The 26,696-nt window shown below is 41.5% G+C and overlaps 1 protein-coding gene across 7 annotated transcripts in view; it reads right to left on the bottom strand.

The window, feature by feature from the left end:
- Window positions 1–26,696, bottom strand: part of mtcl1 (microtubule crosslinking factor 1) — a 79,811-nt gene that overhangs the window by 8,821 nt on the left and 44,294 nt on the right. For 3 of the 7 annotated variants that reach the window (XM_085253618.1, XM_085253624.1, XM_085253623.1), the window contains exons 6-14: window positions 23,597–23,737; window positions 20,935–21,036; window positions 19,758–19,982; window positions 16,647–16,817; window positions 12,388–12,555; window positions 7,098–7,370; window positions 3,877–4,218; window positions 3,283–3,362; window positions 1,261–2,836 (exon numbers count right to left, since the gene is read on the bottom strand). In XM_085253618.1, coding sequence (XP_085109744.1) covers window positions 1,261–2,836; window positions 3,283–3,362; window positions 3,877–4,218; window positions 7,098–7,370; window positions 12,388–12,555; window positions 16,647–16,817; window positions 19,758–19,982; window positions 20,935–21,036; window positions 23,597–23,737 — 3,078 coding nt within the window. Of the gene's footprint in view, window positions 1–1,031; window positions 1,057–1,260; window positions 2,837–3,282; window positions 3,363–3,876; window positions 4,219–7,097; window positions 7,371–12,387; window positions 12,556–16,646; window positions 16,818–19,757; window positions 19,983–20,934; window positions 21,037–23,596; window positions 23,738–26,696 lie in introns of all 7 variants that reach the window. The other 4 variants (XM_085253625.1, XM_085253619.1, XM_085253622.1 and 1 more) reach the window with 4 other exon arrangements.

Below are 26,696 nucleotides of genomic sequence, written 5' to 3'. Positions count from 1 at the left end.
ACTGCTACCTTTTATTAATTTCTGAATTATAAGACAAAGGCTGCATTAAGACGAGGTTTGCTCCATACTGCCTGCCACTTCAAGAAATAAAAAGTATTTTCTGTGAGTTTGTTCTTACAAAGCAAACAGAGACACCAAAACGAAATCCACATTCATACCTCTTCTAAAAAATTGACATAACGCGTGGTTACGCGCCATCGCAATCCATTACTTTCGTGCTATTATCATGCTGTAATCATTATCCACAGAGTCACAGTTTTGTTTCATGAATGATCGCACGCTCCAGTGCCATTCATAAAGTCACATATCAGACTGTAATCTTGCTCCTGCACATCAGTGAACAGCAGCAGGTGAACTCTTGATGTTATTAACCAGCATATGTGCGATTATATTGCTCCCTGTACATGTACACAATTTCAAATATACAACTGGTCTGGGGAACACAGATTTTTTTTTACAGCTGTAATGCAGCATGACCTGCTTTTCATAGGTTTTAATCGGTTTATGGAGAGTCAAATATGAGGCGTGCCGGCAGATACTGTAATTATTTCATTCAGGACATATATTAATTAATTAAAAGTCTGTCACATTTTTTGCACGGGTCAGAGAAATGGGTGGTGAAAACAGCCTGAACTGATTTCATCGAGTGAAGTTAGCGCTTTCCCAGGTTTATTTTGGTACGCGGGGGCGGGGATCCAACTCCTTTAAAAACCGGAGCCACTTAAAATTCTGCTTGAACACTTGATTGGAAGGCGCTGCTAATGATTAATTAAGGAACTGTGTAATAGTGATCCCACTCAGATCGCAGTTGTTAGACCATTTATTTCACTTCTCCACTTATCAGAGACATAAATCAGACTTCAGTCGGGCCTCAGTGATGGTTTAAGCACAGAGGTAAAAGCCACACTACAAGGAAGCCACTGCAGCAGAGATGAAAGTACAGAAGAAGAAACCTTCAAGAGTTTCTACATGCAGCGATAAGAGAAAGTTCAGTGTGTTGCAGAGGAGGGTTAAATGTTTTATAACATTACCATTGCATCAGTCAGTGCTTTTGATCTGAGGAAAGAGCATGAACATTTTAGTGATTGTGCACATTTTAAAGGTGAATTCTTGATCATCGTTTGTCTGATTAAACACAGATGTCTTCAGACATTACACGGGAACTCCAAGGCGGTACCATAAGTATCACCGTGTCATAAAACATGGGCCCCACATCACATGAATGATGAAGCGATGAATCCAGTGCATCTGTGTATTTACCTCCATGCATCCTGACTGTCCTCTGTCTGACTCGGTCTCCCTGCTGTTGTCTCTGCCGTGGCTGCTCGGTCCTCCCGCCTGCAGCCTCCTCTCCTCCCTAAAGTTCTGCTCCTGCAGCTTCTTGTTGAGGATGCGGGCTGCGTTTTCAGCCAGCGTGTAGCCCGGCGGGGCCGATAGATCCTGCCGAATGCTCACCACCTCTGGGTTCTTGTCGCCCTGCGTCTCCACTATTAGCTGCACAGGGCTTGGTGAGCGCCCGCGAGCAGGCCGCAGGCATTCCTGCGCGTTCCTGGGGTCTGCAGACAGAGGCCCGTGAGCGGGGCTCGGCTCAGTGGTGGAGGGTGGCGTGGGGCGGGAGCGACTTGGGGACTTATTAAATTTCTGAATGGTGTCATAGACCACAGGGGTGTGGTCGATTATGTTGAAGAGGCTGGACAGCCCATCGTTGATGGTAGTGTGCACAGGGCTGTCGCGAGTGGTGGTGGAGCGGGCCCATGCCGACTCGTTGTTCCCTTTCTGGGGCGTTGTGGGCATGGGGGCGCGGCTGTTATTGGGTAGCTCGGTTTTACTGGACGTGGATGGTTTGCGCTGAAGTTTCGGTGAGCCGTACTTTGGGGAGCAGCAGGGTCGCTCGAACTTGCTCTGGACCACAGGAGAGTACTGAACTTTCCTTGTGTTGCGTGATGGGGACGAGATGGGCGTGTTGCCACCTTTCGGGGTGAGGCAGCGGTGGGGGCTGCTGGTCAGGTTCCTCAGCAGGTCTGTCTGCAGACCCACGCTGATGGTTTGGGTGGTCTGAGTCCCTCTTGTGGTGAATCCGTTGGTCTGGCAGGCGATGTCCCGGACAACAGGCCCCGGTGGAGAGCGGATGGCGTTCCTCACAGAGATGGCCACCTCCTTCATGTCGTCACTCATGTTTCTGGAGAGCTGAAGATCCAGAGAGGATGCATAGCCCACTGTGGGGCAGATAGGAGACTGACTAGGAGAAGTCCGTAGTCCTCCACCCTCCAGAAGGCAAGGCCACCTTGCACTGCTGAACACTTCATCCGGCCCACTGGCACCCACCCCAGCCTCCACTCCTCCCCTTGCTTTGGTCCCCTTTGCATACAGGAAATCGGGATCCTGGGCAGTGGTGTGCTCAGCTGCCCCGGGTCTGGTGGGGCTGTGGAGGATGTGCACCCCGTAGTGCTCCACTCCCACCCCTGCTGCTGCTGCTCCATTGCCTCTCAGTGGGGACTTGTGGCAGTGCTCAGGGCTGCTCAGGGTGCTGGTGGTCAGGGTGGCGCTGGTGGTGAGGAACCAGGAAGCGGGTTGGAATGGACCAGGAACGGCCTCTCCTTCCCGGGCCTCTGTTGATTTGTCTGTCCACACTTCCCGCAACAGTCCCGGACCAGAGGTGGCTGACGGGAAGTCCCAGCCCTTATTGTTGAACTCCTCGATGTACTTGAGATCATCTGGAGACAGAGGCGGGGTGACGTCGTCTTGGCCCTGATCGCCATGACGCGTCTTGTCAGGGAGGAACGGTGAGCTGTCCATTAACCGCTGGAAGTCGCTCATGGAGCACACCGACTTGGCTCTGGACACACGCGCACACACACACACGCACACACACACACACACACAGAGATCATTAACTACAGCTAAAGTCAAATGTCTCAAACTGATCTTCATAACATCTCCTTTATTTTCCCACAAAAAACCCCCAAAAATCTGTGGCTGCTTTTTTTTTTTTTTTTTTTTTACAAAGGAACTCGGTCTGTGTTTTAAAACTTTGTGAATTATTTAACAGCGTAGTGAGCTGGATCTCATCGCTGCCATAAAAGAACAATCACCAGTCTCCCCGTCACTACAAGTCACACTTAACAGAATCAGCAGGGCCGATCAGTACGTACGAGCAAGAAAGTACTGCAGGAGGCCGGATAATCTGCAGCCAGTTAGTTATTGGTTAAAAATTTACAGCAGACTTTACAATACTCCAGCTTTTTGAACTCAGTTTAACATAATTCTGTCTCTGGTGGTTACCTGAGCAGACTCCCACCCTCCCTCATCTTGTCTTCTGAGTAAGCAGCAGCATCTTCTCTCTCCGAAATCTCATTTAGGGCCTGAAAGGCAACAGACACAACAGTTAAAACATGTTGAGGGAAGGGGGTTCAGTGCATAACCCTATTTAATCTAAATATTGTGGAATTTTGGCTCACTTGTGCAACACAGTTTAGAGAAGTAAGTGCATCTTCTCCTGGAAACAGACACTGAATGATAAATTTGTGCTTCTTAGATTTTAATATACTTTTAAATATAACCTCTTAAAATCTAAACTGGTGTTTGTGAATAATGTTTCACACTTCATAGCTAAATGAACTAATAAATATAAAACAATGAAAGAAGAAATGAAACACACGTATTAATGAAGATTACGCTATCAACTAAAATGAAAACATAACATAACTTGTTTTTACCTTTATTTTAGATTCAAATTTACATTAAGATGAATTTTCATTAGTAACAGCTCAAAATCTAAGGAAGATGTTTTTTCACATAGTGTAGCTATCACACACATGCACAAATTTTCCTTTGTCTCTTCAAAGGTCATATTGAACTCATACAGATGTGCGTTACCTCCTTCATACAGGGAAACCTCTTCTCACTCTCCAGTCTGGAGGGTGGAGGGACCTCCGGTCCACTCATGGGGTCCAGAGACAGTGCGTCCAGGAACAGGTTGTCTGCTGAGCCTTTGAGCCCCATCGCAGCCCCCTGCTCCTCCAGAATGGCCTCGGAGTCAGAGTGGGAACGTGTGGGGGGCATCAGGACAGGTGTAGCCGTACAGGGGGAGCGGGGGATGTGAGGCGACCGGGGAGCCTGGCAGGGACTGTCCTGAGGTGAAAACATGCCTCTGTAGGATGTGCTGCCATCTTTAACGTCAGAGCCCTCACCTCGCCGAGAGTTAAGTTCCCTCTGCATCTGCATGAAGTACGACACATGTGCTGGATAAGAGTCTGGGAGCTTATTACCTGTAAATGCAGCGAGCGCAGTCATCAAACATAATAAAACTGTAATTACTAAATGTGTCAGGACAATTTTAAACAAATATAAGCGGAATAAATATGCGAAAAAGGTTTGAGTTGTGTCTCTTTCCTGATGCTCCTTTTTCAGACGCACAGTGTTAAGCGTATATTCATGATGTGCTGATCTCATTAATTTTTATTTTCTTTTTTTATGCAAAAATTAAATTTTTACCACGTGACATATTTTATTTATGGGATAATAAAATCCAATTAAGAAGCTAAACTAAAAGAACAGCTTGATATTTTGGAAAACACTGGCATGTGCTGAGTGTTCAATGAAGAATGACACAGATCTCATGTGTGCATGCCAAGTTTAAACCAACTGAGGTGCCAAACAGTAACACAGACTGGCAGAACCACAGAGACCAGCCGGCCTAAGTTTGTACAAAGGTATAAAAAAAGCAATTGACTTTTTACTCTATGTATGCTAAGCTAATCAGCTGCTAGTGAAAGTGGCACATTTGCCATAATGAATCTTGAGGTCGATGATTAAGAATTTTAAAAGCTCTACAGCTTTATATCAGATAATATACAAGTTTTTTTCTTTTCATGAGCAGCAAACAGATTTTTATTTGACATCAAGTTCCCTTAAAATTAATTTTGAAGAGTGATCTTTAGACACACCTCTCTGAGACATGAAACATTGCCACTGCGTGGTTTTAACCAAGCTCATCCATTCACCCTACTGGCTCCTTCACAGGTTTAGCACTATAAAGCATGCAAAACCTCTCATGTGGTCCTGCAGTCAAGGGAAGTGTGCAAAAAAGCTCCCATTTTAAAATGCACAACTTTAGTGCAGAAAGTTGTCCGATCACATGTTAGTGCACTCGGAGTGCTGGACCCGTGCCTGGATACAAGGGAGGGTTTCATCAGAAAGGCTACATCTGTACATGGATGCAGCTTGTCTGTCATTATTAGTTGATAGTACACAGCACTCAACTCTCTCATTAAATCTAGCTCAAAAAACAAAACAAAACAAAAAAAAATAAAAAACAGAAATAAGCCAACCTGGTGATGCTATGATGCCTAAATCGAGGCTCCAAAATGGGAATTCCCATTAAAGTGTATCTATCCTTTAATTTAGCTTCTTCTGCTCCTTTTAGGGGTCACTTCCCTCTCACCCTGTCCCTAGCATCCCTCTGTCACACCAACGCTCCTTACCGCCTTCACTACCTCTGCTCCTTGCACATGTACATCTCCATCTGTTCTTCTCATTCACAACCATGTATTCTCTGATCACTCCTCTTCTTTCCAGAACATATCTCCACCTCTCTCTTTTTTTTTTTTTATTATCCATTTCTGTTAAGCAGAGGAGGCTTTTACCACACACGCGCTATATTCTTGTGCTCTGTTACTCCAATGTCACTTGCACAGTAATCCACCTGCAGCACTTGAGGTTAAGCACCTTGTTCCTGGCTTGAAGTTTAAGGAAGAACAGCCACATTACTCATTCACTTTCAGCCTGCCAGTCTGAGCAGTTCAGTGGATGACCTGTGCTTTATAGTTTCCTGCAACATTGCTGAATAATGCATTTCCACCTCCTGCTCTGCATCTCCATTCAGAGGTGCATCAGCAGTTTTTTCCCCCTCTCTGAGCTGGAAAGCGTAAACTATATTCAGAGAGGTGTATTCCTGTCCCCTGGTCTGAATGATAATACGCTCACACACACATCATATTAATCAGTGTGTAGTTCTACTTCCTGCCCTGAACATCAAAACGCAAAAAGTGCAATGCTACAGCTCGTCTAATTAAATCGCACAAAGGACATAAATTATTCAGTTATGCTCAATTATTGCATCTACTATAATCGCCCTGAGTCCTTTGTCTGGGTTTCTTTCTCTCATTCCTTTATTAAAACACTGATGCAGCAAAAGAAATGCATAAAAAAAATCTATTAGCTATAATTTTGTTGATTGTCTCCCCTTAAAACTTTATTTCTAAAAAGTTTTAAATAGCTTTAGTTTTTCCCTCTTTATCTCCGATGTCTCAGGTCTAAGACTCATGCAAAAGACATTCAGAGCTCACAGAGATTAAATAAAGATTATACGCTGCCATCTTTGCCTAGTCTCCCTCACAAAAGAGGGATATTAGGCAACTCAGATAAACTTTAAGAACTTCTGTCTAGCAGAAATGCCAGGACTCGGATGAATGCAATGATCATAATATAAAAATATGGCAAAATTATAAAAAAAAAAAAATTGCTTCATGTTTTCTATGTCAAAGCACAGAAAGCAGTAACGTGACGACGTGCTACAAAAAAAATGATACAAGACCGTCTCTCAAATATGAAGATTTAAAGCTTTTCTCTGTTTTATATCAATGTATAAAAGGAATATTTTGTTTTTTTGCCTGTGAACAAGAGAAAACACGTCTATAAAATGGCATTAACTGTGAAAAATGTTTTGGCTATTTGTAAGAGTTAAGAATTGAAATGTCTGAGTTTTCTTTTAACTTACTTACTGGTCAATAAACTGAACTGCTGATCAGTTATCAGGAAAGTTCGATCCCAGAATGAAACCTGCAACTTCTACTGTTGTTTCTTGATAACGTTCAGCAGGAGGAGCTGCTGAAGTTGTCATGGAGCTGTAAATCTTCACATTTATTTTGGGAAATTGTAGTCCAGTTTAAAGTTAATTTCAAACCTTGTAAACAGATGATTCCAATGATTACATTACAGCAAAGACCTCAGATTGAGTCAAATCTTGCCAAATCTTTCCTTCTTTGCCATTATTACCACTACTATTCTGTCTGTTTTTACTCCCGCCCTTCTCTCACCCTCTCCATCTTCCGGTGGAGCTCCCGCATACTGCTGTCCCACTCCTGCCGCTCCCTGTCGAAGTGCTCCAGGAGATCGACCCTCTCCCGGTTCCACCTCTTCTCTCCGTGCTGCAGCTTCCAGCGCAGATCCAGCGACGTGTTGTGGCTCTCGGCAAGCAGACGACGATGCTCCTCGCGCTCCAGCTTCAGGGCCCACTCGGTGTCTGCAGCTGGCTCCCCTTCGCCTCCCTGCGCTTCACCTCGCACCTTACCTTGCTCCTCCTCCTCCAGCTGGTCGAAGATGAGACACAAATATTGAAAAGAGACGATAAATAAAAAACACAGAAAAAGAGAAAATACCAGAGAATAGTAAAAGTCTCTGCAGTGGCAGTTTGCTGTTAAATTTTTGATAGCATTTCTGTTTAATTTGGCTTTAACGTTATTAACATGAAGGCAAAACACTTATTACAAAACCATCCTACTGTTTTGTAATTTCTGTGAAAGACTGCTTTAATTTTAGAGCACAACATTTGTAAATAGAAAGTTTTCAGACAATTAAAAGATCTTCTTCCAAACTTTCTGTCAGTTCAGTAACATACAAACGTGAGTGCAGCCAAGCAGGTCACCAAACCACAAAATAATAAATCAATGTCAAAACAGAACAGAAAAACGAATGAAAAGGCGTTGGCTGAAACAAACGCTCACTCTCACACTACGAATGATCGACACGTGCGGACGAGCCAACAATTAAACGGCTCACTGGGACTGATCGGTGTCATTTTGCAATGCTGAAAATCACAGTGTTATGCCAGCAGCAGCATACGTGTTAGATGAAGATGTAAACAGACGCTGTAGTCTTTAATAAGTAAGAGAAAACTTTTACAATGCAAATTTTTGTTTGAATCCTAATCAACAAAGGAAGATTTTAGGCATGACGTTGGTTCAAAGAGCAGCTTGAAGAAATAAAAGAGTAGTCGATAAAAACCTTTGGGAAATTTAAGAGAATCAATATCACTTTCAGGCTTCTATTATACATACTTGTAGCCAGAAGACGGTTTGCTTAGCTTAGAATAAAACTGAAAAGATAGGGAATGTAGGTTGATCCTGAGAGCTCAGAGCTCAGTGCATTTCAAATTGAAGAAAAAAAAAAAACGAAACAAAAGCTAATTAAGAACTCTTTACCACATCTTCCTACAGGACAAAAATAAATAAAATTAAACAAAACAACTATATTATCATATTTTCAGTGCTTCCTAGAAACATTTTACTCTTGTATGTATCAAAAAAAACTGACAACAGTCTTCTCTAACTTTATATTCCTTGTGTTTTGTCCGTTTACTCGGGCTGTAGCAGTATTCAACAGCCTGTTATCAAAGTTCTGCTGAACTGAGGGTGAAAGTCACCAAACACAGAAGTTAAAAAAAAGGACGAGGCAGAGAGAAAATTAAAAGTAGCAGAAGGCTTTTCACTTTTCTCTCACTGCACTGCGGCTCTGGGTCCCTCTCCAAAGCATTGCTGCTCACTCACCTAATCAACACAACAAAGCAGCACGGTTCTTGTGCCGGTCCAACTCTTCCCACTTTTCACGCTGAACTCTTTATTGTTACACAATTACTGTGCAGACATGCAGGTGAGAATGATCTTCTTTTATAACTTAAGGGCCAAATAAAAGGGTAAAATGGCACGATAAGCGATAAAAACCATCCACTTTATTGCCCAGGTGAGGCTGGAGCCTAACCCAGCTGTCACGGATCGAGAGGTGGGGGTATCCCCCGGACAGGTCACAGGTCTGAGGGGGGTCCAATCAATCAGTCACTCTCACCTTCACACTTAATTTCAATTTAGAATTGCTATCTAACCTAAAGTAGCCGGAGAAAACCCACATAGGAACAAGGTGGAACAAGCAAACACCACACCTGGATCTGAACCAAGGACCTTCTTGCTGCTAGGTGACTTTTTCCCAACTTAAAACCAGTTCAAATTAATTAAAATGAATTGAATCTCTGCTGTACACAGAGAAATGACAAGAGAGGATGACGAAGCGGTTATTCTGCAGCAGGCAGAGACAGTTCAAACCTGAATTTATATGTCTAACCACACAATAGCGGGGAGGGGGGGAGGAAGAAGAAGGGAATCAGGCATTCTGCAGATTCTTCAAAGCTGCAGAACAACGAGAGGGAAGCTTCTCTTTCTGCAGAGCGGAGCTTTGTAGTCTTCAGACATGCTTTCATTCCAAGACATAATGGTACAAAGTAGAGTCTGCAGCAGGAGAGTCGTGCACATGGACCTCCTCAAACACGAGCTTCCGTTCTCTCATTCACAAATATTTGCCTTGTAGGCTTTTTATCTGTTTTAAACCTGCCTAATTTGACACCGGAGGAGACGATGAGTACACTTAGAGCTGCTGAATGAATTCTATAAGTCAGACTCTGCGGTATTATTAATACAGGCAGCTCTGTAGGTGCGAGCAGGTGGCCAGACCAGAGCATGAAACAGGAGGCAGCGTAAGCAATAACATAATCACTGGTTATGTCCACAGGTGAGAGCAATTTCCAATTCGACTCTGGTCTACTGGGCTGTATAATAATCCTGAATGAGAAGTATATTTCTAAAGTCCTAATAAGTGAAGCAAGTAAAGAACTCTGCACAGTTATCAGAGCAAATAAGTACATTAGTTCCCACTGTGGCCTTCAGCGACCTCTCCTCTGTGGAAGGATTGAACCGTGTAAGAGATTTACAGATTAAAAGCACAAGAGTTAAAAAGATAATCTTCCTCCTTTGACTCGAGCCTCTTAATTGGTTCCCAAAGCTGCAGTGAACACAATCCCGACACTTCAGTCAGAGAACTGCTTTTCAAAATGACAGATTTGTTGCAGCAGAGTTCCCCGCTTCCTTTGAATCTGTTACAACAAAATTTAGGAGTGATTGATGACTAATTATCTCCTCTGAGCCTACAGATGGGAGCTGGGAGGGAATCAAACAACAGGTATCTTAATTAGACCGCCAGACTGTGAGGGGAGTTTTGAAAAATGACATCAGAAGAGTAAGCCATCGATCTAGATACGTATACCTCAAACGTTTCCCTTTTTAAACCCTATAAAGTTTGAACCATGAAATAATACCCAAAAAATTATAATTTCTTGAAACTTGAGTTTTTACTGAATCTTCTGACAAATGAAAAAGAAAAAAAATATCAGTTTGCAAATATGAGTTTTAATTTAGATCTTTTTTTGCTACAGCCAGCAGTTTTGTGTAATTTATTGCTTAAAAATTTGTTGTGCAATTTGTTCAGGTTTTCCAAGGAAAAGAAAATGACACTGATGCTATAGGGGTCTCAAAACCTCACAAAAACACACGGATTAAAACGATACTCGTGGCTTTAGAGCAGGGGTCCCCAATCCCAGTCCACGAGGGCCGGTGTCCCTGCAGGTTTTAGATGTGTCCTTGTCCCACCACAGCTGATGTCAATGGATAAATAACCTTCTTAACATGTCTTGAAGTTCTCCAGAGGCCTGGTAATGAACTAATCATGTGATTCAGGTGTGTTGACCCAGGGTGAGATCTAAAACCTGCAGGGGCACCGGCCCCCGTGGACTGGGATTGGGGACCCCTGCTTTAGAGGGGTAGGTCCATTACTCGCTCTTTTAGCTTCTGCCCTCCACCAAGTCATAAAGAAAATATGTGGCTCACCAATCAGCTAGTTTTAAAAGTGCTTTTATAACAAACCTTTACATTTTTATAAAACACTAATTACCTCCTCTAAGGAAGTGACTGGTTTAGATCAGGGTTGCCAAACTCGTTTTACATCGTGGGCTACATACGGGCCACTTTGATGTGAAGTGGGTCATATCAGTGAAGCTACATGATAAACGTGTAAAGGTAACAGAAAATGTCCTTGTATTTTTGGGTAGTATGGATTCCACTATAAGATGGGGGTCTTTACTAATGCAAAAAGCTGTTAAAAAATATGAAAATACAGTTAAAAGTTCAAAATCTATGCACTCCATACGTTTTTTAAAGCTGTCCAATGGGCCAAATTTGGAGTTGTTGCTGGGCAGATTCTAGCCCTCGAGCTAAACCAGGAGTGTTAACCATCTATAATCCTCCTAACAGACAGATTTACAAAGACTTTTATCTAAGATTAACTTCTGGAAACAATCTAATTTAATTTTGGAAGAATTATTTATTACTTTATTAGCGAGGTGCAGATTTTATTTTCTATTGGGATGTCTCATTATTCAGCAAATATAAAATGATAAATGGACTGGTACTGACATGATGCTTTTCTACTCAATTAGTTTGTGAGAAAGCAGTCCAAGTGCTTTCTTACTACGAGCCTTATCCACCCATTCACACGCTAACACACACGATCCCTTCAATATCTCGGGCCAAGGTACTCCGACATGCAGACTGAGGAGGCTTGTGACATTAGCAGACCTGAGCCACATGCGTCTTTGCTATAATCCACACTAGATTTACACTTACAGATTCGCTAATCCACCACAATCTGGCATTAAAATTGTCAGACAGTCGGTTTCAGACAGCATACAGCACTGTGTAAACGGCTTCCTCATCATTTTATTTATTGCTCTGCCAGACAGCAGCCATGCTATCACACAGGGCAGTTTTCTTTTTTGAGCCATTTGATTAGCCAAAACTAATCAGATACATCGATCCGTTACTAAAACTGGTCTTTTTAATAGTTCGTGCTGATGCAGGAAAGCATGCTTTAGCAAATAAAACTACCTGGATGTGTTTGTTATATCAGCAGACTTCAGCATTTATGACACCAACACAAACATCAGGTTACACACAGCCATGTCATTTTTAGATGAGGATGGTATACTTTCAAAGTACAAAGCACTTCTATCTCATTAGGAATATGAATGAGTGCTTTAACAGCTGTTTTCAGTTCTGTAAGATGTGCACAGAGTCACACTGAACAATTAGGCTCAAAGCTGAATTAATTAGTTTGCGCAAAGACAGATTATATCCATTGTGCAGTGCCAAGAGTGTGATTCATCATTATTTCCTTGGATGCGGTTCTTTTTTTAAATTTAATCGGTGAGGAGAGATTATAAATGTTCGTTTGTTTGTCAGATGTGATATGGTTTAAGACACTATTTAGAGTTATTATTCATTCCAGCGCTTTACTTTCAAATCAGAAAACTGGCCAAAGAGGAGCAGTGAGCTTACAGGTAGAAAAAAGGGAAAACAAAACAGGTTTTCTCTGAGTGCAAAAAGGCAAAAAAAAAAAGCAGATTGTGTCCTGTCCCTTTAAAGGTGGGTGCTGAGACGCCATCTGTACCTGGGCGACATGGCACTTCATCTCTGCCCACTTGACCTCCCAGGCGGCTTTGTCATTGGCGTAGGATTGCTGCAGTTGGCATCGCCGCGCCTCCTCCTCCCGCAGCTCCTCTCGAAACTCCTCCAGCAGCGTCCGCAAGACCTGCAGCACTCGACGTGTCTCGCCGAACTGCACGAACAGGATGTAGACAAAACAATCATCAGAAACACACATTGGGCAAACTGTGAACGAACACACTCAGAATCCTTATCTTGAAAACTGTGATTCGTTCAACCCGCGTCCTTTTTTCTCTGAATCACCTCGGGATGAACCTGCTTTGTGAGCGTTTTATAAAATCATTTTTACTTTTCTTCTTGTCTATTCTACTCTATTTTTTTTCTATCCTTGTCCTTTTCTTGACCTCGTCGAGTAAAGAGCTGAAAGCTGGGTGAGAATAAAAAACTGTTTAAAATTCCTTCAGAACTTCTGAGCAATGCGCTAATTATGGCTGCAACAAAAACTTTCGTCATCCAGGATCTGGATTCGGATTCGTATGGAAACGAACAGCGGTGCTTGCCTGAGCTGTCTGCTCAGAGAGGTGTTTGCAGAGCTGTTTGCCTCTGGTGGTCCTGCTGTGGAGAGGCTTCAGGTCTTGGCAGGAGGCAGTGAATCACAAAAAGAGTGATCACCTTGAGGTGTCAATACAGCGCTGCCAGATCTGAGAACATAACATGAGCGCAATAGTTGCAAACTATTGTTTGCTTGAGTCTTCTATAGTTCATTTTTTTATTTATGTTTTTAGGGTAAATAATACCAAAACAAAGATAAGATGAAAAAAGTATCCAAAGACTGAGGCTCTCATTATAAAAGGAATATAAATAGCTGTGCTTTTACCTTTCTAGCATACTCTATATAACAGAAGTCAAACTCATTTTAATTAATGAGCCACAGGCAGCCCAATATGATCCTAAGTGGGCCATGTCAGAGAATTTCTTGCACAGTAAACTCATAATTTTCCCGTTGCTTTTAGTGTAAAACAATAAAAAATGTTCAAATTTAATGAAGAACCCATCTACGGAGTACATGATGAATGATCTGAGAAAAGAACCTGACATGTTTTTCCCATATTAGCCCCAGAACTGAATTTAAAATCTTGATCTCGACTCCATCATATTGTTAAGACTTACTAGTATCATATTTTCCCAATAGGGCTCTTCCCTCTCAGACTGCAGGCTTACTTGTGGTTTCTGGAGTTTCTAAAAGTAGAATGGGAGGAAGAGCCTTCAGCTATCAGGAACAAACTCCCAGTTTGGATTTAGGACACAGATATCCCTCTCTACTTTTAGGATGAGACATAAAAGTTTCCTTTCTGATAACACGTAAAGTTAGTCCTGGAACTGATTCTGAGTCTGATTTAATCAAGGCTGATCAGCTTTTAGTTATGCTGCTATTGGCTTAGCCTGCTGGTGGATTTCCTGTGATTCAGATTCATCGATCATTTATTTTCTATTCCCCTCTTTTAACTCCCTGTGTGTTCATATCCTTCACAGCTGTTACAGTTTTCATAGTAGTACATTTTCACCCGTACAAGATTAAAAACAAAGGGGCCATTTGACCATTTATATCACTTTCACCAGAAGAGCTCATATCTAGCAGACGTCACAGTCGCAAAAATCATTCAGCCTGGGTTTTGTTTTCTTATGACCTGCTCCTATGCTTCTTCAGACCAGCCACTCCCACCAGTCCTCAGTACATACACCTCCACCTTTGGTAGATTATCTTGATGCCTGACCTTTCAAGCATTCTGTTTTCTTAACCTTTCCTCATACTTTGGGTTCTGCCTCAGCCTGATCCTCCCTGTGCTCCCCGTCTGCCTGTTTTTGTAACCTTGAACCTGTACTATTGAAGTAAAACTCCCTTTCTGCCTTTACAGCCTGCCTCCTGTTGTGCTTGTAAGGCCACAGGATAAAAACAATCAAGGTTTCACAGGTCTCACATTTCTATAACTACAAGAGTGAGCAATCACCTTCACTCAGAAGTCGCTATAAAACACAACAAATTCTACAAGTGAGTTTAATATAAAGAATGAGGACCACAGGCCAAGTTTTAAAGAAATGAATCGGCTCCTATGAAGCATTTCTTTACTTTCCCTTAAATATGTAGGTTGTCACAGCACAATGAGCCACTTTACAACATCATCTACCATTGTGATTTAAAGCTAGTATTATGCTAGCAACAGCAGTGAATTTCTAGCATCAATCTCAGCATCAACAACCAGAAACAGCGATTAAACCTCGTATGAATGACTGAGGAAAGTGGAGTGAATGGAAGATCCTGCCCATGTTTAAGCAGCAACACAAAAACCACAATCTGGTTCAAACGTCGTTGCCAAAACCGGTGACGTCAGTATCTGAGTGCTGTGAAGTCAACGGTTAGACGTCAACATTCAGCTGCTGGAAAAACACCACGTTCACAGACTGCTTAGTCTAATTAAAGGAGGAGCTCTCCCTACCAGAAATGTGATGAAAGTTCACAACGACTGCAGAACTTATCTGCCGTATGTAGGCTATTCATATATGCTTAAGCACTTCAATCATATCAGCCAACTGCAGTACCCGAAGGAATGAAGGATTTCTTCATCACCAATCTGCCTACTTTCTTCTCCGGTTGTCACTGAGAACTGAGAATGACCCTTTCACATCTTAAAATAATCTTATGTCACTAATATCTCACTCTGGCTGCAGGACCTATGATCTGTGCTTGTTCTGCTGCACGTGTGCAAATGCTTACTATATCAAGTCTGCATTTCTGCCCTCACGTTAACCTACTATGCACGCTTGTTCATATACTGAAGCTACAATGTCAGATCATTGTACACACCATTTTTGAGATGCTGGGAAAAATCAAAACACGACAAAGTAGAGCACTTAGTGCTGCTTAATAATGCATTCGACCCAAAATGTCTAGCTGCTTTCTTTACTTTAAGGGGGGTCAGCTGAGGTACTGAAAGGAGATTTCATCACATGAAAGATCTAGAAACTCAAAAAAAGGAAGCTCCTTTTGTCTCCTGATGTTTGCATAAACAAGAAGCATAAAACTGGGTTTACCCAAAATAATTACCGTCTCTAACCAGTTATGTAGGTCAAAATTCCCATCTGCATACTGTGCCAAGCAGCTCCAATGAATATCTGCCAAACACTCATTTGCACACAATGAAAGAGTAAAAAAAAAAAGGGTATAACTTTTGATGTGTTTTCTTTTTACAGTTACTGAAGTCTCCATTACATCTTACTGTATTCCACTCTGTTTTACTAAACACAGCTTTGAACCTTTTTGTTTGTGTTAGAGCTCACGGTCATTCTGAAAATATAAATTCATTCATCCAGAAAACTGTGCTGAAGAAAGAACAAAGAAACCGTGTTATCATAACTGCACTAAGGATGATGGAGCTTGAAACAAATAGTAGTAGAACTGCAGCCAAAGCCCTTTTTTCATTCAGTAATACCATCGTACAGTCATCGTGCCTCAAACTTGACATCCTATCCAAGTTTATTACATTTCTGACGCACGCTGTGCTCATATTATACTCATAAGGTTGCCAAATTCATGCTTTTGAACACAGTAAGTGAGAGTCATTATGTGAGGGAGCATTAACAAGCTTTTGCTCTTTAAAGTGCCCAGAAAGACTCCACCAGACGAATGACTCAATTTCAGATCTTTGCCCTAAACGTGCAACAGAAAAAGACGATCTTATCCACACGGATTAAAATGGCAATAAATTAAAACATTATTGGGGCTCAGTTTGGGAGAATTTGCAATGAGTGTCGGATTCAAGATGGGAAGAGGCTCTAACTGGATAGAGATCAGGGCACACTGTGGTCATGAAGGGATGGACATGATACTCAGGTCAACTCTGGCAGGTAAATGACGGTCAGTTGGTACTTTGGGGTCCAAAGTGTGCCAAAAGAAATTCCCCACACCCTTACAGCCCTACTTGCAACCTGATCTATTCATACAAGCCAGGATGGTTTCATCATGTTTACAGTAAATTCTGACTCCACCATCTGAATGTTGCAGCAGAAGTCGAGACTCGTCGATTTCTAAACCAGGTTGTCTTGACCATGCCTACATGACACGAAAGACCAAGTCGCTGCCATATGATTGGCTAATCAACTAATCGTGTTAATGAGCAGCTGAACAGGTGTCTCTAAAACGGTGTTTGCCTTTTTACATTTCATAAAGCGTGTGTGACAGTGGAGCTGCTGTAAGAGACGCTGTACCTGTCTTTGATGCTGCAGGTGACGGTCAGGTGACGGCAGAGGGATGATGGGTGTGGTGTCGGGGACGTCCCCTGGAGTCTGTGGTAAACACAGTCTGTCGTCTCGGTCTGACTCCCCCTCCGCCTGCTCCATGATCACTCCCAACTCTGGGAAGCCCTCCAACTTCTCAAACTGGAACAGATGATAGAGCAACAAAAAGCCATGTTTTCATTCGTGCGCTTAGTTTGTGGGTTTTTTTGTTGTGTACCAACACATTCTGTTTCAGGCTCACAATCGCTGAGCCTTTCCCAGCATGCAACAGACAGAAGCTAGTGACACACCCAAGTCTTTCACCAACACATCTGAGCTATCTAATACGAACAACAAGTCCTGCTCAAAATCCATACCCGTGAGTTTAAACCACACACGTATTCAGTCTGGGTTATTTTGGAGGAAATGAACTCACACTTAAGTTATGCAAAAATTATTATTATTTTTTCCCTTTTTTGACAGCTGGATAATCTGCTCCTTCACCCATTTAATTCCTTAATTTTCCACCTGAAAAACATCCTCGAAATTCAGTCAGTCAAAGCTCCACAACTCTAAGCCCTCAAATGAAAATCTCTGGGCTCCAAGGATAAGAGACACTTGGGAGAATTTTGAAACACAATAAGTCGCCGTCTCCTTATCACCAGGTGACAGTGAGGCAAAACTCCAACGAAAAAAGGAAAAAAGGCATTTTTAATAAATGGGAGCTTTGTAACGCCGCAGATACCGATGTTATTGAACTTGTTCCAAAAAGTCTCGGCTGTAACTCTAATAAATTTGATGCAACAGATAGAAAGCAAAACAAATGATCGAGCGTGGTGTAATGCTCGTCCTATATCGTTGCATGCATGTCAGCAAAGACATACGTCTGACCGAGGTCAGCAGTGAAGGGAATCATGGAGAACATTTGCAGAAGGAACAGCGTGCACTTACAGATCTTTCCGTATTTGAGGCATTGGACTGTACACACTTAAAATGACAATGCCCCTGCACGATTAAGAGGCGGATAGAGTGCTTGCTGCTTTGTGCTTTAGACGTTACATATCACAGCCTTCTCAGTGTGACTTGTACAGAAGTGTAGTATGGCCTTCCCTGTCAGTTAGAGGAGCTCAGTGCTCTTTATGCTTTCTGTTCCAGGGAAACAGCCTAGAGGCAAAAATCATTCATTGAGGTCTATGGAGTGCATCAATCAGAAGATCCTCAAAAAACCCAAAAGAAACAAGCAAAAGAAATCCAAAATATTTCAAATGTTTCTCGACACTCTGACAGAAAAAACACAGCAGAAGCAACTGAAGCTGACTCATTTGATTTCTTCATGTGTTATACTTATACCATATTAATGCTTTTTAAATTATATTTAATGCTCTTTAATGCTATTTAAACCTTTTATGGTTCACACTACACCCTGCATTCACCAATCAGGGCAATCTGAGGTTCACCGTCTTGCTAGAGGACACTCATTCCTTGGCTTATCCAGCCTGCAGGTGGATGTTCTGATTGAAGGCTGACCCCATCCAGGATTTACAGTTGTGTAAAACTTGCTCAAAGTAAAGTAAACTTATTCACAACTACACCATCTTCTATTGGTGGTGTAAATTTGAGTGTATTTATTATTCTTACTAGGATGGCTTTTGTTTCAAGTGTCCTGACACAGGACAATGTGCAAATGAGATGTTCTCAATACAGAATTGTGAATAAATGAAGTTACTTGAATTTGAGTAGATTAATTATTCTCTCCACGTGATTGGAGAGTTTTCCTCTCCAATCATGTTTAGCGTCAATAAACTGAAGTTATTCTAACAACAAAGCCAGCGCAATCTCAAACACATGGTCTCAGCAGCCTTGAGCCTTTGCAGACTAAACACCAAAATAAGTTCAGCAGCTCTTTCTTTTTTCAACCTTTTTTTGTTTTTTAAAGGTGAGAAGCATCAATTTGCTTTACGGTTTCTGAATCTAAGGACTGTAAAGCTCTTTGAGGGTATTATGATGATTAAAGGATATAAAAAAATCAAGTTTAATTAAGATTTAAGGTCAAGGTAAGATAAGGACGATGTAAACACACAGAAAGAAACCTGCTGGTAACTCGCTGCTCCACCATCTGTACACAAATTAGGCTTCGATGAGTCAGGATAGAAAAAACGAGGGATTTCGAAACAGCAGCACAGAATTATGCAAAAACAGCTCATTCGAAGAAAGAAAATAAATTGTCCATCAGGAGAAAATTAAAGGAAAAGAAGTTATCGCTGCTGGCTGCGGTGCATAGAGTAATCCAGTGAGTGTATTCATCTAAGAAAAACAAAACTAAACACATGAATCTTATAAATTAGGAGTTTAATCAACCAGGGGCAGGAGAAGATAACAAGGAAAACATCGACCGCTGAATCAACAAGGTGAGCAACTAATGGAGTCGCTCAATCAGCCGGCCAACCAATTAACCATCGCAGGTGGGACGTACACACCAGTAAGAGGCACGGGGCTGGAAGTGAATCAGGATGAGTCACTTGTTTGTTGTCGTTTTCCTCGTGTTGTTCCTAATGATTGACTTAAACCACAACCCACCTTATCTGCAGCATTTTTAAGAGATTTGGGTTACTCCGACAGCATATCTGCACTGAACTACAGCTTCCTGGAACTTTATTTATTATTCAGTATATCCACGGTTACCTTTAATTCTCACTGGATGATGAGAGTAATGGAATGAATCCAAAATGCTGACTTCTGTGCACCAGATCATCTTCATGGATGATGCAAAAGGTAAAACCAACAACTGTTTCTGGATTCTGTGCAAAGTCCCCCACAAGAGAGTGAAGCGAAAAATACTGAAAAATTCATCAGACTCAGCTGGCTGCGGGGCAAACGTTAAAAAAAAGAAGAAAAACTTTTTTTCCCTGCTTTAACTCTTTGATCCTTTCCCTTTCATTCCCTAATTATTATTTTTTTTAACAATTATTTCTTTGCTTCATCATCACTTGTGTCTGGTTTCTGGTGCAATGAAGAGTCAAAGCGCTCAAAAAATGAAGAGAATCATTTCATCGATAAAAGCTTAAGTAAAACGTAAGTCCACAAAACCCCTGTCGGACTCACCTCTGGGTGCACCGCGTCGTCTCCAGAGTCTTCCTTGCGTCCGAGCCTCCAGTGCATAAGGATCCACCTGAGCTTCATGTAGATGATGATGATGTTGCGTCTATAGAGGCGGACCTCTTGTTGCAGCATGGCTCTCTCCTGAGCCCAGGGCACCTCGTGAGTCTGAAGGCCCTGCAGCTCCAGACCCTCACGCTGGGCCTCCAGACGTAAACGCTCATCATCCTGCTGCAAAAAAACCTCCATTCATATAGTGAAATAAACAAAACAGATCAAATACATACATACATATAAAATCTTTGTTTATTTGGATTCGACCTTCCACTAATATCTTTGTTTTTGTACTCCAGCATGCTAAAACGTATGTTTTATTTTATGGTATTGTAAAATACACCTGAGAAACTGTCACTAGTCGTCTTTTCCAGTGTGAAGTTTTTCTTTAGTGTGTCGTCAAATATGAGGCTTTGCAAGAATGCTTTACAGCACTGAAAAATCGGAATAATTTTTCACATTTTAACCAGCCAATCCACAAACTTGTTTTTAAAAGAAAATGTATTATGTGCCAGATTATGGATCCTGATTCATTTTGATGGTAATAAAGAGGCCAGTGAAAACTTCAAGTTTTTATGTTCAATAGTTTTTGAGATCTGTGTGTGTGTGTTGGAAATTTTTCAAAAACTATATCTTAAAAAGTATCTGATATATAAAGCTAAAATTTCACACCAATCAGTACATATCATCAAACTATGGACCATGAAGTTTATATGTAAATTGGTGACAGTTGAGCAGAAAATGGTCAGAAATTTGATGATTTGGAATCAAATTACCCAAGAGACAGTTGGGGATGAATCATAAAGTACCAAGAATACAAAACATAAGGGAAAAAAAGACAAAGTTATGAACAAAAACAAATTTTGTTGCAAAGCTAAGTAGAATTAAACTCAAACTTGAATCAAATGAAGAGCAGTTTCATTGATAACGCATACTGAAGACTGTATCACATCAGTGTTGGTCTAAAACTATTCAATCAATCAATAAAAATACTGAAACTTTCTTTCCCATCAGATGGTGTCGTGCACTTAAAATTCTGCTCAGCCAGCAAAGATAGAAAACCCAGCAAAGAGTGATGCCGCTGCTCCTGCGCTCATTCTCTGAAGGCGTTCAGACTGAATAACCGTACCTGAGGCAGAGAAGCGACGGCCTCCCGTTCCTCCGTTGCCGCCCTCATCCTTCGCTCGTGATCCAGACGAAACTGGATGTCAGAAGCAGGCGTGTCCCGGAGCTGAACCCACAACAGCACAGCAAACAATTATTTAACCATATCCCTGGATAAATTTACACACATACCGATGTCTCACGATCGGTCTTGAAGCTATAATTGAAAGTCAAACAGGGATTTGTGGGCGAGATTATTCTACTTGATCATATTTATAATTTTCAATCCACTGCAAAATAAAAACTCGCCAAGGAAGATGAGGGGGAAAAAAAAAACCCTCAAATGAGATCCGAGTTTTGTGCAAGCAAAAACCCCATTAAAGCTTCTTCAGCAGCATCTCGAGAAATGATTAGGATTTAATGCTGCTCATTTCAGGCTGGACTGTTTCTTTATTTAGCAGCATCAAAGCTTTATGATCAAATTTCAAGCACTGGACTTTTTCATTTTTTTGTGAATTACCAAAGAGTTGCTTCACGTCTAATCGGGCAGGTGTAGAATGATTTCTATCTCCAAAATAAATCTTTCTAAACATGCGAAAATTGTTAATGCACTAATAAATGGAGAATTTGCAGTTGAACTGATTCTTTTGTGTAAAAGTTTTCTGAAAGCGCATCTTTAAATATGAAAATGAGTTAATATCCAATTAAATATTAACTAACTTGCAAAAATTACCAAGTGATAAAGTGCATTAAAATAATTAAAATGCTGGAAAAAAAATGTGGTGCTAAAAAAATTAAAGCTAAAATATTACATGCCAACTGCAAAAGGAATTGGCAAAATTTGTTTAACTACAAGTGAGATAAAAATGCTCTTAGGGAAATGATATGTCCATGTTTATGGTTTTGAATGTGATGATTTGTCTTCGGTCTTCAGCTCTTTCATAAGACATCCGCATCTTTCCCTCTAAAAATACCCCAAACTGCAGACTGACAATTTGGAAATTCCAGCAATTTATAATGCGATTTCTCTTCTCTATCCTTTGCTGGGACTATACTGTACCCTCCAACAGCGAGTTGAGCTGTTCAGCGTGTACTGACCCTGGATCGCCTCCCTGTCAGCCCAATGTCAAATGCAAATCACACAGGCCAACAGTGCACTGCTAATCCTGCCATATCCAAGCTGCTTTCCCCATTCATTCACTGCACCTCGCAGATTATACTGCAGCAGAGAGCGCGGGGATAAAAAGAAATCCACACGAATGTGCTATAACTGTAACTGTAATAGTTGTGTGTCACATCGCTGTCGCTGCTGCCAGTGCTCTGCATTACATAACAACCGGCAATTTCTCTATGAGCACAAACATGAGGCAGCGATTATGAATCACGGTGTCCTGCGATTACACAGCCAGTTTATTAATCAGCCGAGTCACCGAACGAGCTACCAGATCTGAGATGATGTGTGCTGGTAGCGCTCAGGTCTTTGATCTTCTGTGTGTGTGAGGGGAGGGGTGTGGGTATTGTGGTTCCCCTGTGTCAGCTGCACTTTTACATACATTAAATATGCTGAATCACGAAAGTAATACTGGTAGTGATGAACCAGAGCCAGAGGGCATCGTTGCAGAGTGCACTGCCTGCAGATTCAGCTATAATACACTAAATACACACACAGGCCTAACAAGTCATCCTAATGTACTGCAGTTGTACACGGCTGCTGTTTAAAAGAGCAACAAACTGCCCGCCCACCCGCAGATGCATACAGGATCAGCAAATCTGCTGCAATGAATGAGCAAAATGTTTTCAAGCTCCTTTGAACTTTTATCGGTAATCAAACCTACTTCCAGGGGTGATACAAATTTTCAAAGAAAGACGAAAATGTGAAACCAAAGGAGAAATAAAATAAATTGAACATCAGTAGCCGTGGGAGTGGATTTTAGTGTGGAAGTAGAGCGAGTGGATGAAGTGACATCGTGTTCATCAAGAAGTGACCGTGGCTGGAGTGTCACTAGACATGCTGGACTTAGAGGCCTTCTGGACAGTTCAAATTTAACCCACTGTCATTTACAATCAGCCAAATTTGGAGTGTATTTGGATGTAATGTAAGATGCCTTTGTTAGGGATCAACATAACTTATGCTTTTTTTCTTTAATTTATAAGTAATCTGTGAAATCGAACGTTACATTTGACCTGTACCTGTACCTAAGTGTTCAACTTGAGTCAACTCCAAAAATCAACTCCAAACTGTAAACCCCTGACTATCACCAAACAATGTCACAGGTGTAACAGAACAGATATCATCAGCTGGCATGCACAGATCACTTCCATTTCAAAGGTAAGCTCCGCACTCATTGTATCTTAAATACCTGTGTCAGGTTAGCGCTAGAAAAATCTGGAGATAGAGAGCTGCAACTCTCAGGAGAGGAAATAAAATATGTAAATAGGATGTCTCAAAGCTTTGCACATATCAATGTTGAGATCTAAATGTTTGAGTTAGTTTTGGAGTTGCTGTTTGGAGTTTACATTCATCCTGCAGAGCTGCACTTGACAGTTATTCACCCTGCGGAGCATTTGAATCAGTTGGCAATGGAGTAATATAAAAACAGTGTTCAGGTCAAAAAAAAAAAGAAAAAGAAAAACTGTCCAGATTTATGGTTCAGACTTAGCAGAAGGGAGATGGAGGAGGCACTGACCTCTACTTTTAAAGCCAGGGGCCTGTGGTACCTAGTGAGTCCAGTGGCTCCCCTGCTCTGGGCCTGGCCCCCACCCTGGCTCTGGGGCTCCACGCCTCGCTCCTGTCCTAGACGCCACTCCAGCTCATCCCTCTGACCGGACTGTGAGTGTCGTGGGGTGGGGAGAGGGAAGGAGAGGGAAGGGAGGGGAAAGGGGGTGGGGGGTCGTGTGGATGGTGGGTGTAAGGGATTAGGGAGATGGGTGACAGGTGCGGGATACGGGGTGCAGGTGGTGGTGGTGATGGTGGTATTGGAGAGGGAAAGATGTGTGAGGTGGGTTGTGGACAACAAAGACAGAAGACACCAAACAGTGTGAGGGGGACGAGAAAGCGGGCAGAGAAAAACAAAAACAGAAAATGGGTAAAGAAGATAAGCCGAGGGGGGGGGGGGGTAATAATCGACTAACAGACTACACGATGTGGAGAAGAACAAACGGACTACAGTACGAAGAAGAGCGCAAAGAGGAAGACCAACTTAAAAATGACGGCGTATGAGAGAGATGAGAAGAGAACGAGAATGAGGATGAACAAAATCATGGGCTGAAACATCTGGCGGGAACACAAAGAGGAACAAAGAGAGGGAATCGGGGAGGAAAAGAATGCAAAACACTTGTTATGAAGCGCATGCAATGAGGGATACATGAGTCCAAACCAACAGCTGAGAGATACCGCGCCAAACTGCAGAGCTAGCACGCTAAAGGTTTTCAACACATGCCCGTGCACAGCCGTGTGTGTCGTAGAAGCAGTAAACTAAAGGGAAGTTGCATCTTGAGCCTGTATGATGCACATTGTTTTCAGACAGTACAGCATTGAAAATACACTGAAGTCATTGGAGGCTTCGGTCAAGCTTTTGAAGCAACATGCTAGTTGCCTCCTTTGTAGCAGTGCTCACACATTTCTTTGAGTGTAATATTGCTACTAGCAAGCAGTTAAGTCATCATACCAAAGAGGTAAGGTATTTATCAAAGAAAAAAAAACAATGGTAAGTTTATATGCTACAACAGAGCGACTTTTATTGTTTCCACCTTGTGAGTCTGTGTCGTCTTTCGAAAATTTAGCGTTGCCAACGAAACTTTAGCAGGAAATCCCCCGAATGCAGCTTTGGGAATTTTGTCATGTGTGTTTGTCTGTTTGGGTTTTGTCAATGCAAAAATGCAGCAACATTGTAAATTGTTGTTCCCAAAAGTTTAATAAATAGGTAGCTGGGGTCAAAAGATAGATGGGATCCATCTTATGATTACTGAATAAGGGGCACCAGGGGGCCCATGGTCCTTTTCCCTCTTTACGCCTCTGTCACAGAGTCTCTCTCTTTTAATGCATTTTATTCTATATATCAAATAAGTTTAGAGAATATTTAACATTTAATATTTTAAATGGCTGCAGTGTGAGATATAATTGGTGTTACAGCTGTTGCGATCCTAATGCAGGATGTGCTCTAATTTCTTATAGTTTTTCTTTCTATATCTTGCAATGTTGACAATATTTTCCATGAGTGTTTGAGAATCATTCAGAAACTATCTTCCAAGTTAAGAACAACTTCTTCAGAGCCTCATAAATAAGTATATGAGGTTTTTGTCATTATTACAAGAATATATTCAAACTAAGCTGTTGTTTTTATTATAACATTTTAATATCATAAAACTCCCATAATCACAAAACCTGCATTTTTCATTTTAAGTGTTTTGCTCTCAATATAATTGAGGTTTCATTATCACAATGTTATTACAAAATTTCAGTACTGCCGAGCCATTTTTGGAATTTGGAAATCACGTTGATAAAAATATTTTCAAATAGATAAATTGTCATAATTATAACTGAGAGAAATCTGAGAATGAGAAAATACCGAGATGGTTAGTTTAAATGTAGGAAAAAAAATCAGTGTTTTTAAGGGTGAATTTATACATATGAATGTTTTAATTGAGAACACGTCTTAAATTGTATAATTCATTAAATATGCTTCTTATTGACACAACATACTTAGTCATAAAGAGACGTTTTAATGATAATTTTCAGGTAGAATTACAAAAAAATTACAAAATAATTACATGAAAATGCCTATTTTTACTCCTTTCTGAATGCACTTTTATAAAGAGCTTCATATTTAAATTTATTACACACACATTAACTACATTAATTACATTCTCAAGCTTAATCCACCTTCAGCAGCTCTCAGTGCTTGAAGGCTTTTTTCTTTTCTTTTTTTGGAACAAGTCAAGGTTGTTAGTTCAGCGGTTAGCTTTAACTAACCCACCCAGCTTCACCCAGACTAACAAGTGAATCCTACAGGCAGAGGAGCAAAGCAGAAACAAGTCCTTGGACAGAATGAGTATGGAGGCAGCTTCACTCTATTATCTCTACAAAGCACACTGGGTTCTTCAAGGGAGAGATGTTTAAAGAGCTGATTGTTTTATTCCATACGACAGTCTGGCTAATTAGAAATGACATCCAAGATGTCGGCCTGATCATGCAGCACAGGAATAATGAACCTGCTTTGGTAGAGTACACTGTATGTTGACATGTTGATTTACACTATAAAACAAGGACGCGATAAAACAAGGACAGAAAGCAGGATGCCAGCCAGCGAGGTTCTTCCACAGGCAACTCACACTGCCATGCAACAACGTTTCAGACTCTTTTTTTGGTCTAGCACAGGTTATTTTAGTGAGTGCACACATTTTTATGGTTCGTCTCCTTGACAACACCATGGAGTATCCAATCCCACGTGTGTCTGTGTATGCGTGATGATATGTTGTGCAAACATAACAGCTACACCATTTTTGTGTCATAATGAGTCACAGTAATGATAGTATCGTGCAGCGGAGCTATAAAGAGAAAAATACCAACTGAACTTCATGCGGCAATTTGTAGTGTCAAGAAAGTCGGGCCAAGTGGAAGAAGCTGCTAAACTCCTTTAGTACTTACTCCATTCACACCAAGCACCCTTTCAAGCACCCTCTTAAGCCAGCCACTCTCCTTTGGCCTTGGCTGACTGAAAGCAGGGCAGCTGCAGACAGTGAGTGCATGGAGAGGGAGGCAGGCAGGCAGGCAGGGCTTCTGGCTAT

The sequence above is a fragment of the Mchenga conophoros genome, linkage group LG18 (genome assembly GCF_057382185.1).
Source record: "Mchenga conophoros isolate Kocher_MC1m ecotype Shallow Benthic linkage group LG18, M_conophoros_male_GT1.1, whole genome shotgun sequence".
NCBI classification, from domain to species: Eukaryota; Metazoa; Chordata; class Actinopteri; order Cichliformes; family Cichlidae; genus Mchenga; species Mchenga conophoros.
Note: the sequence above shows the minus strand (reverse complement) of the source record. Positions and strands in the feature narration are given on the sequence as shown.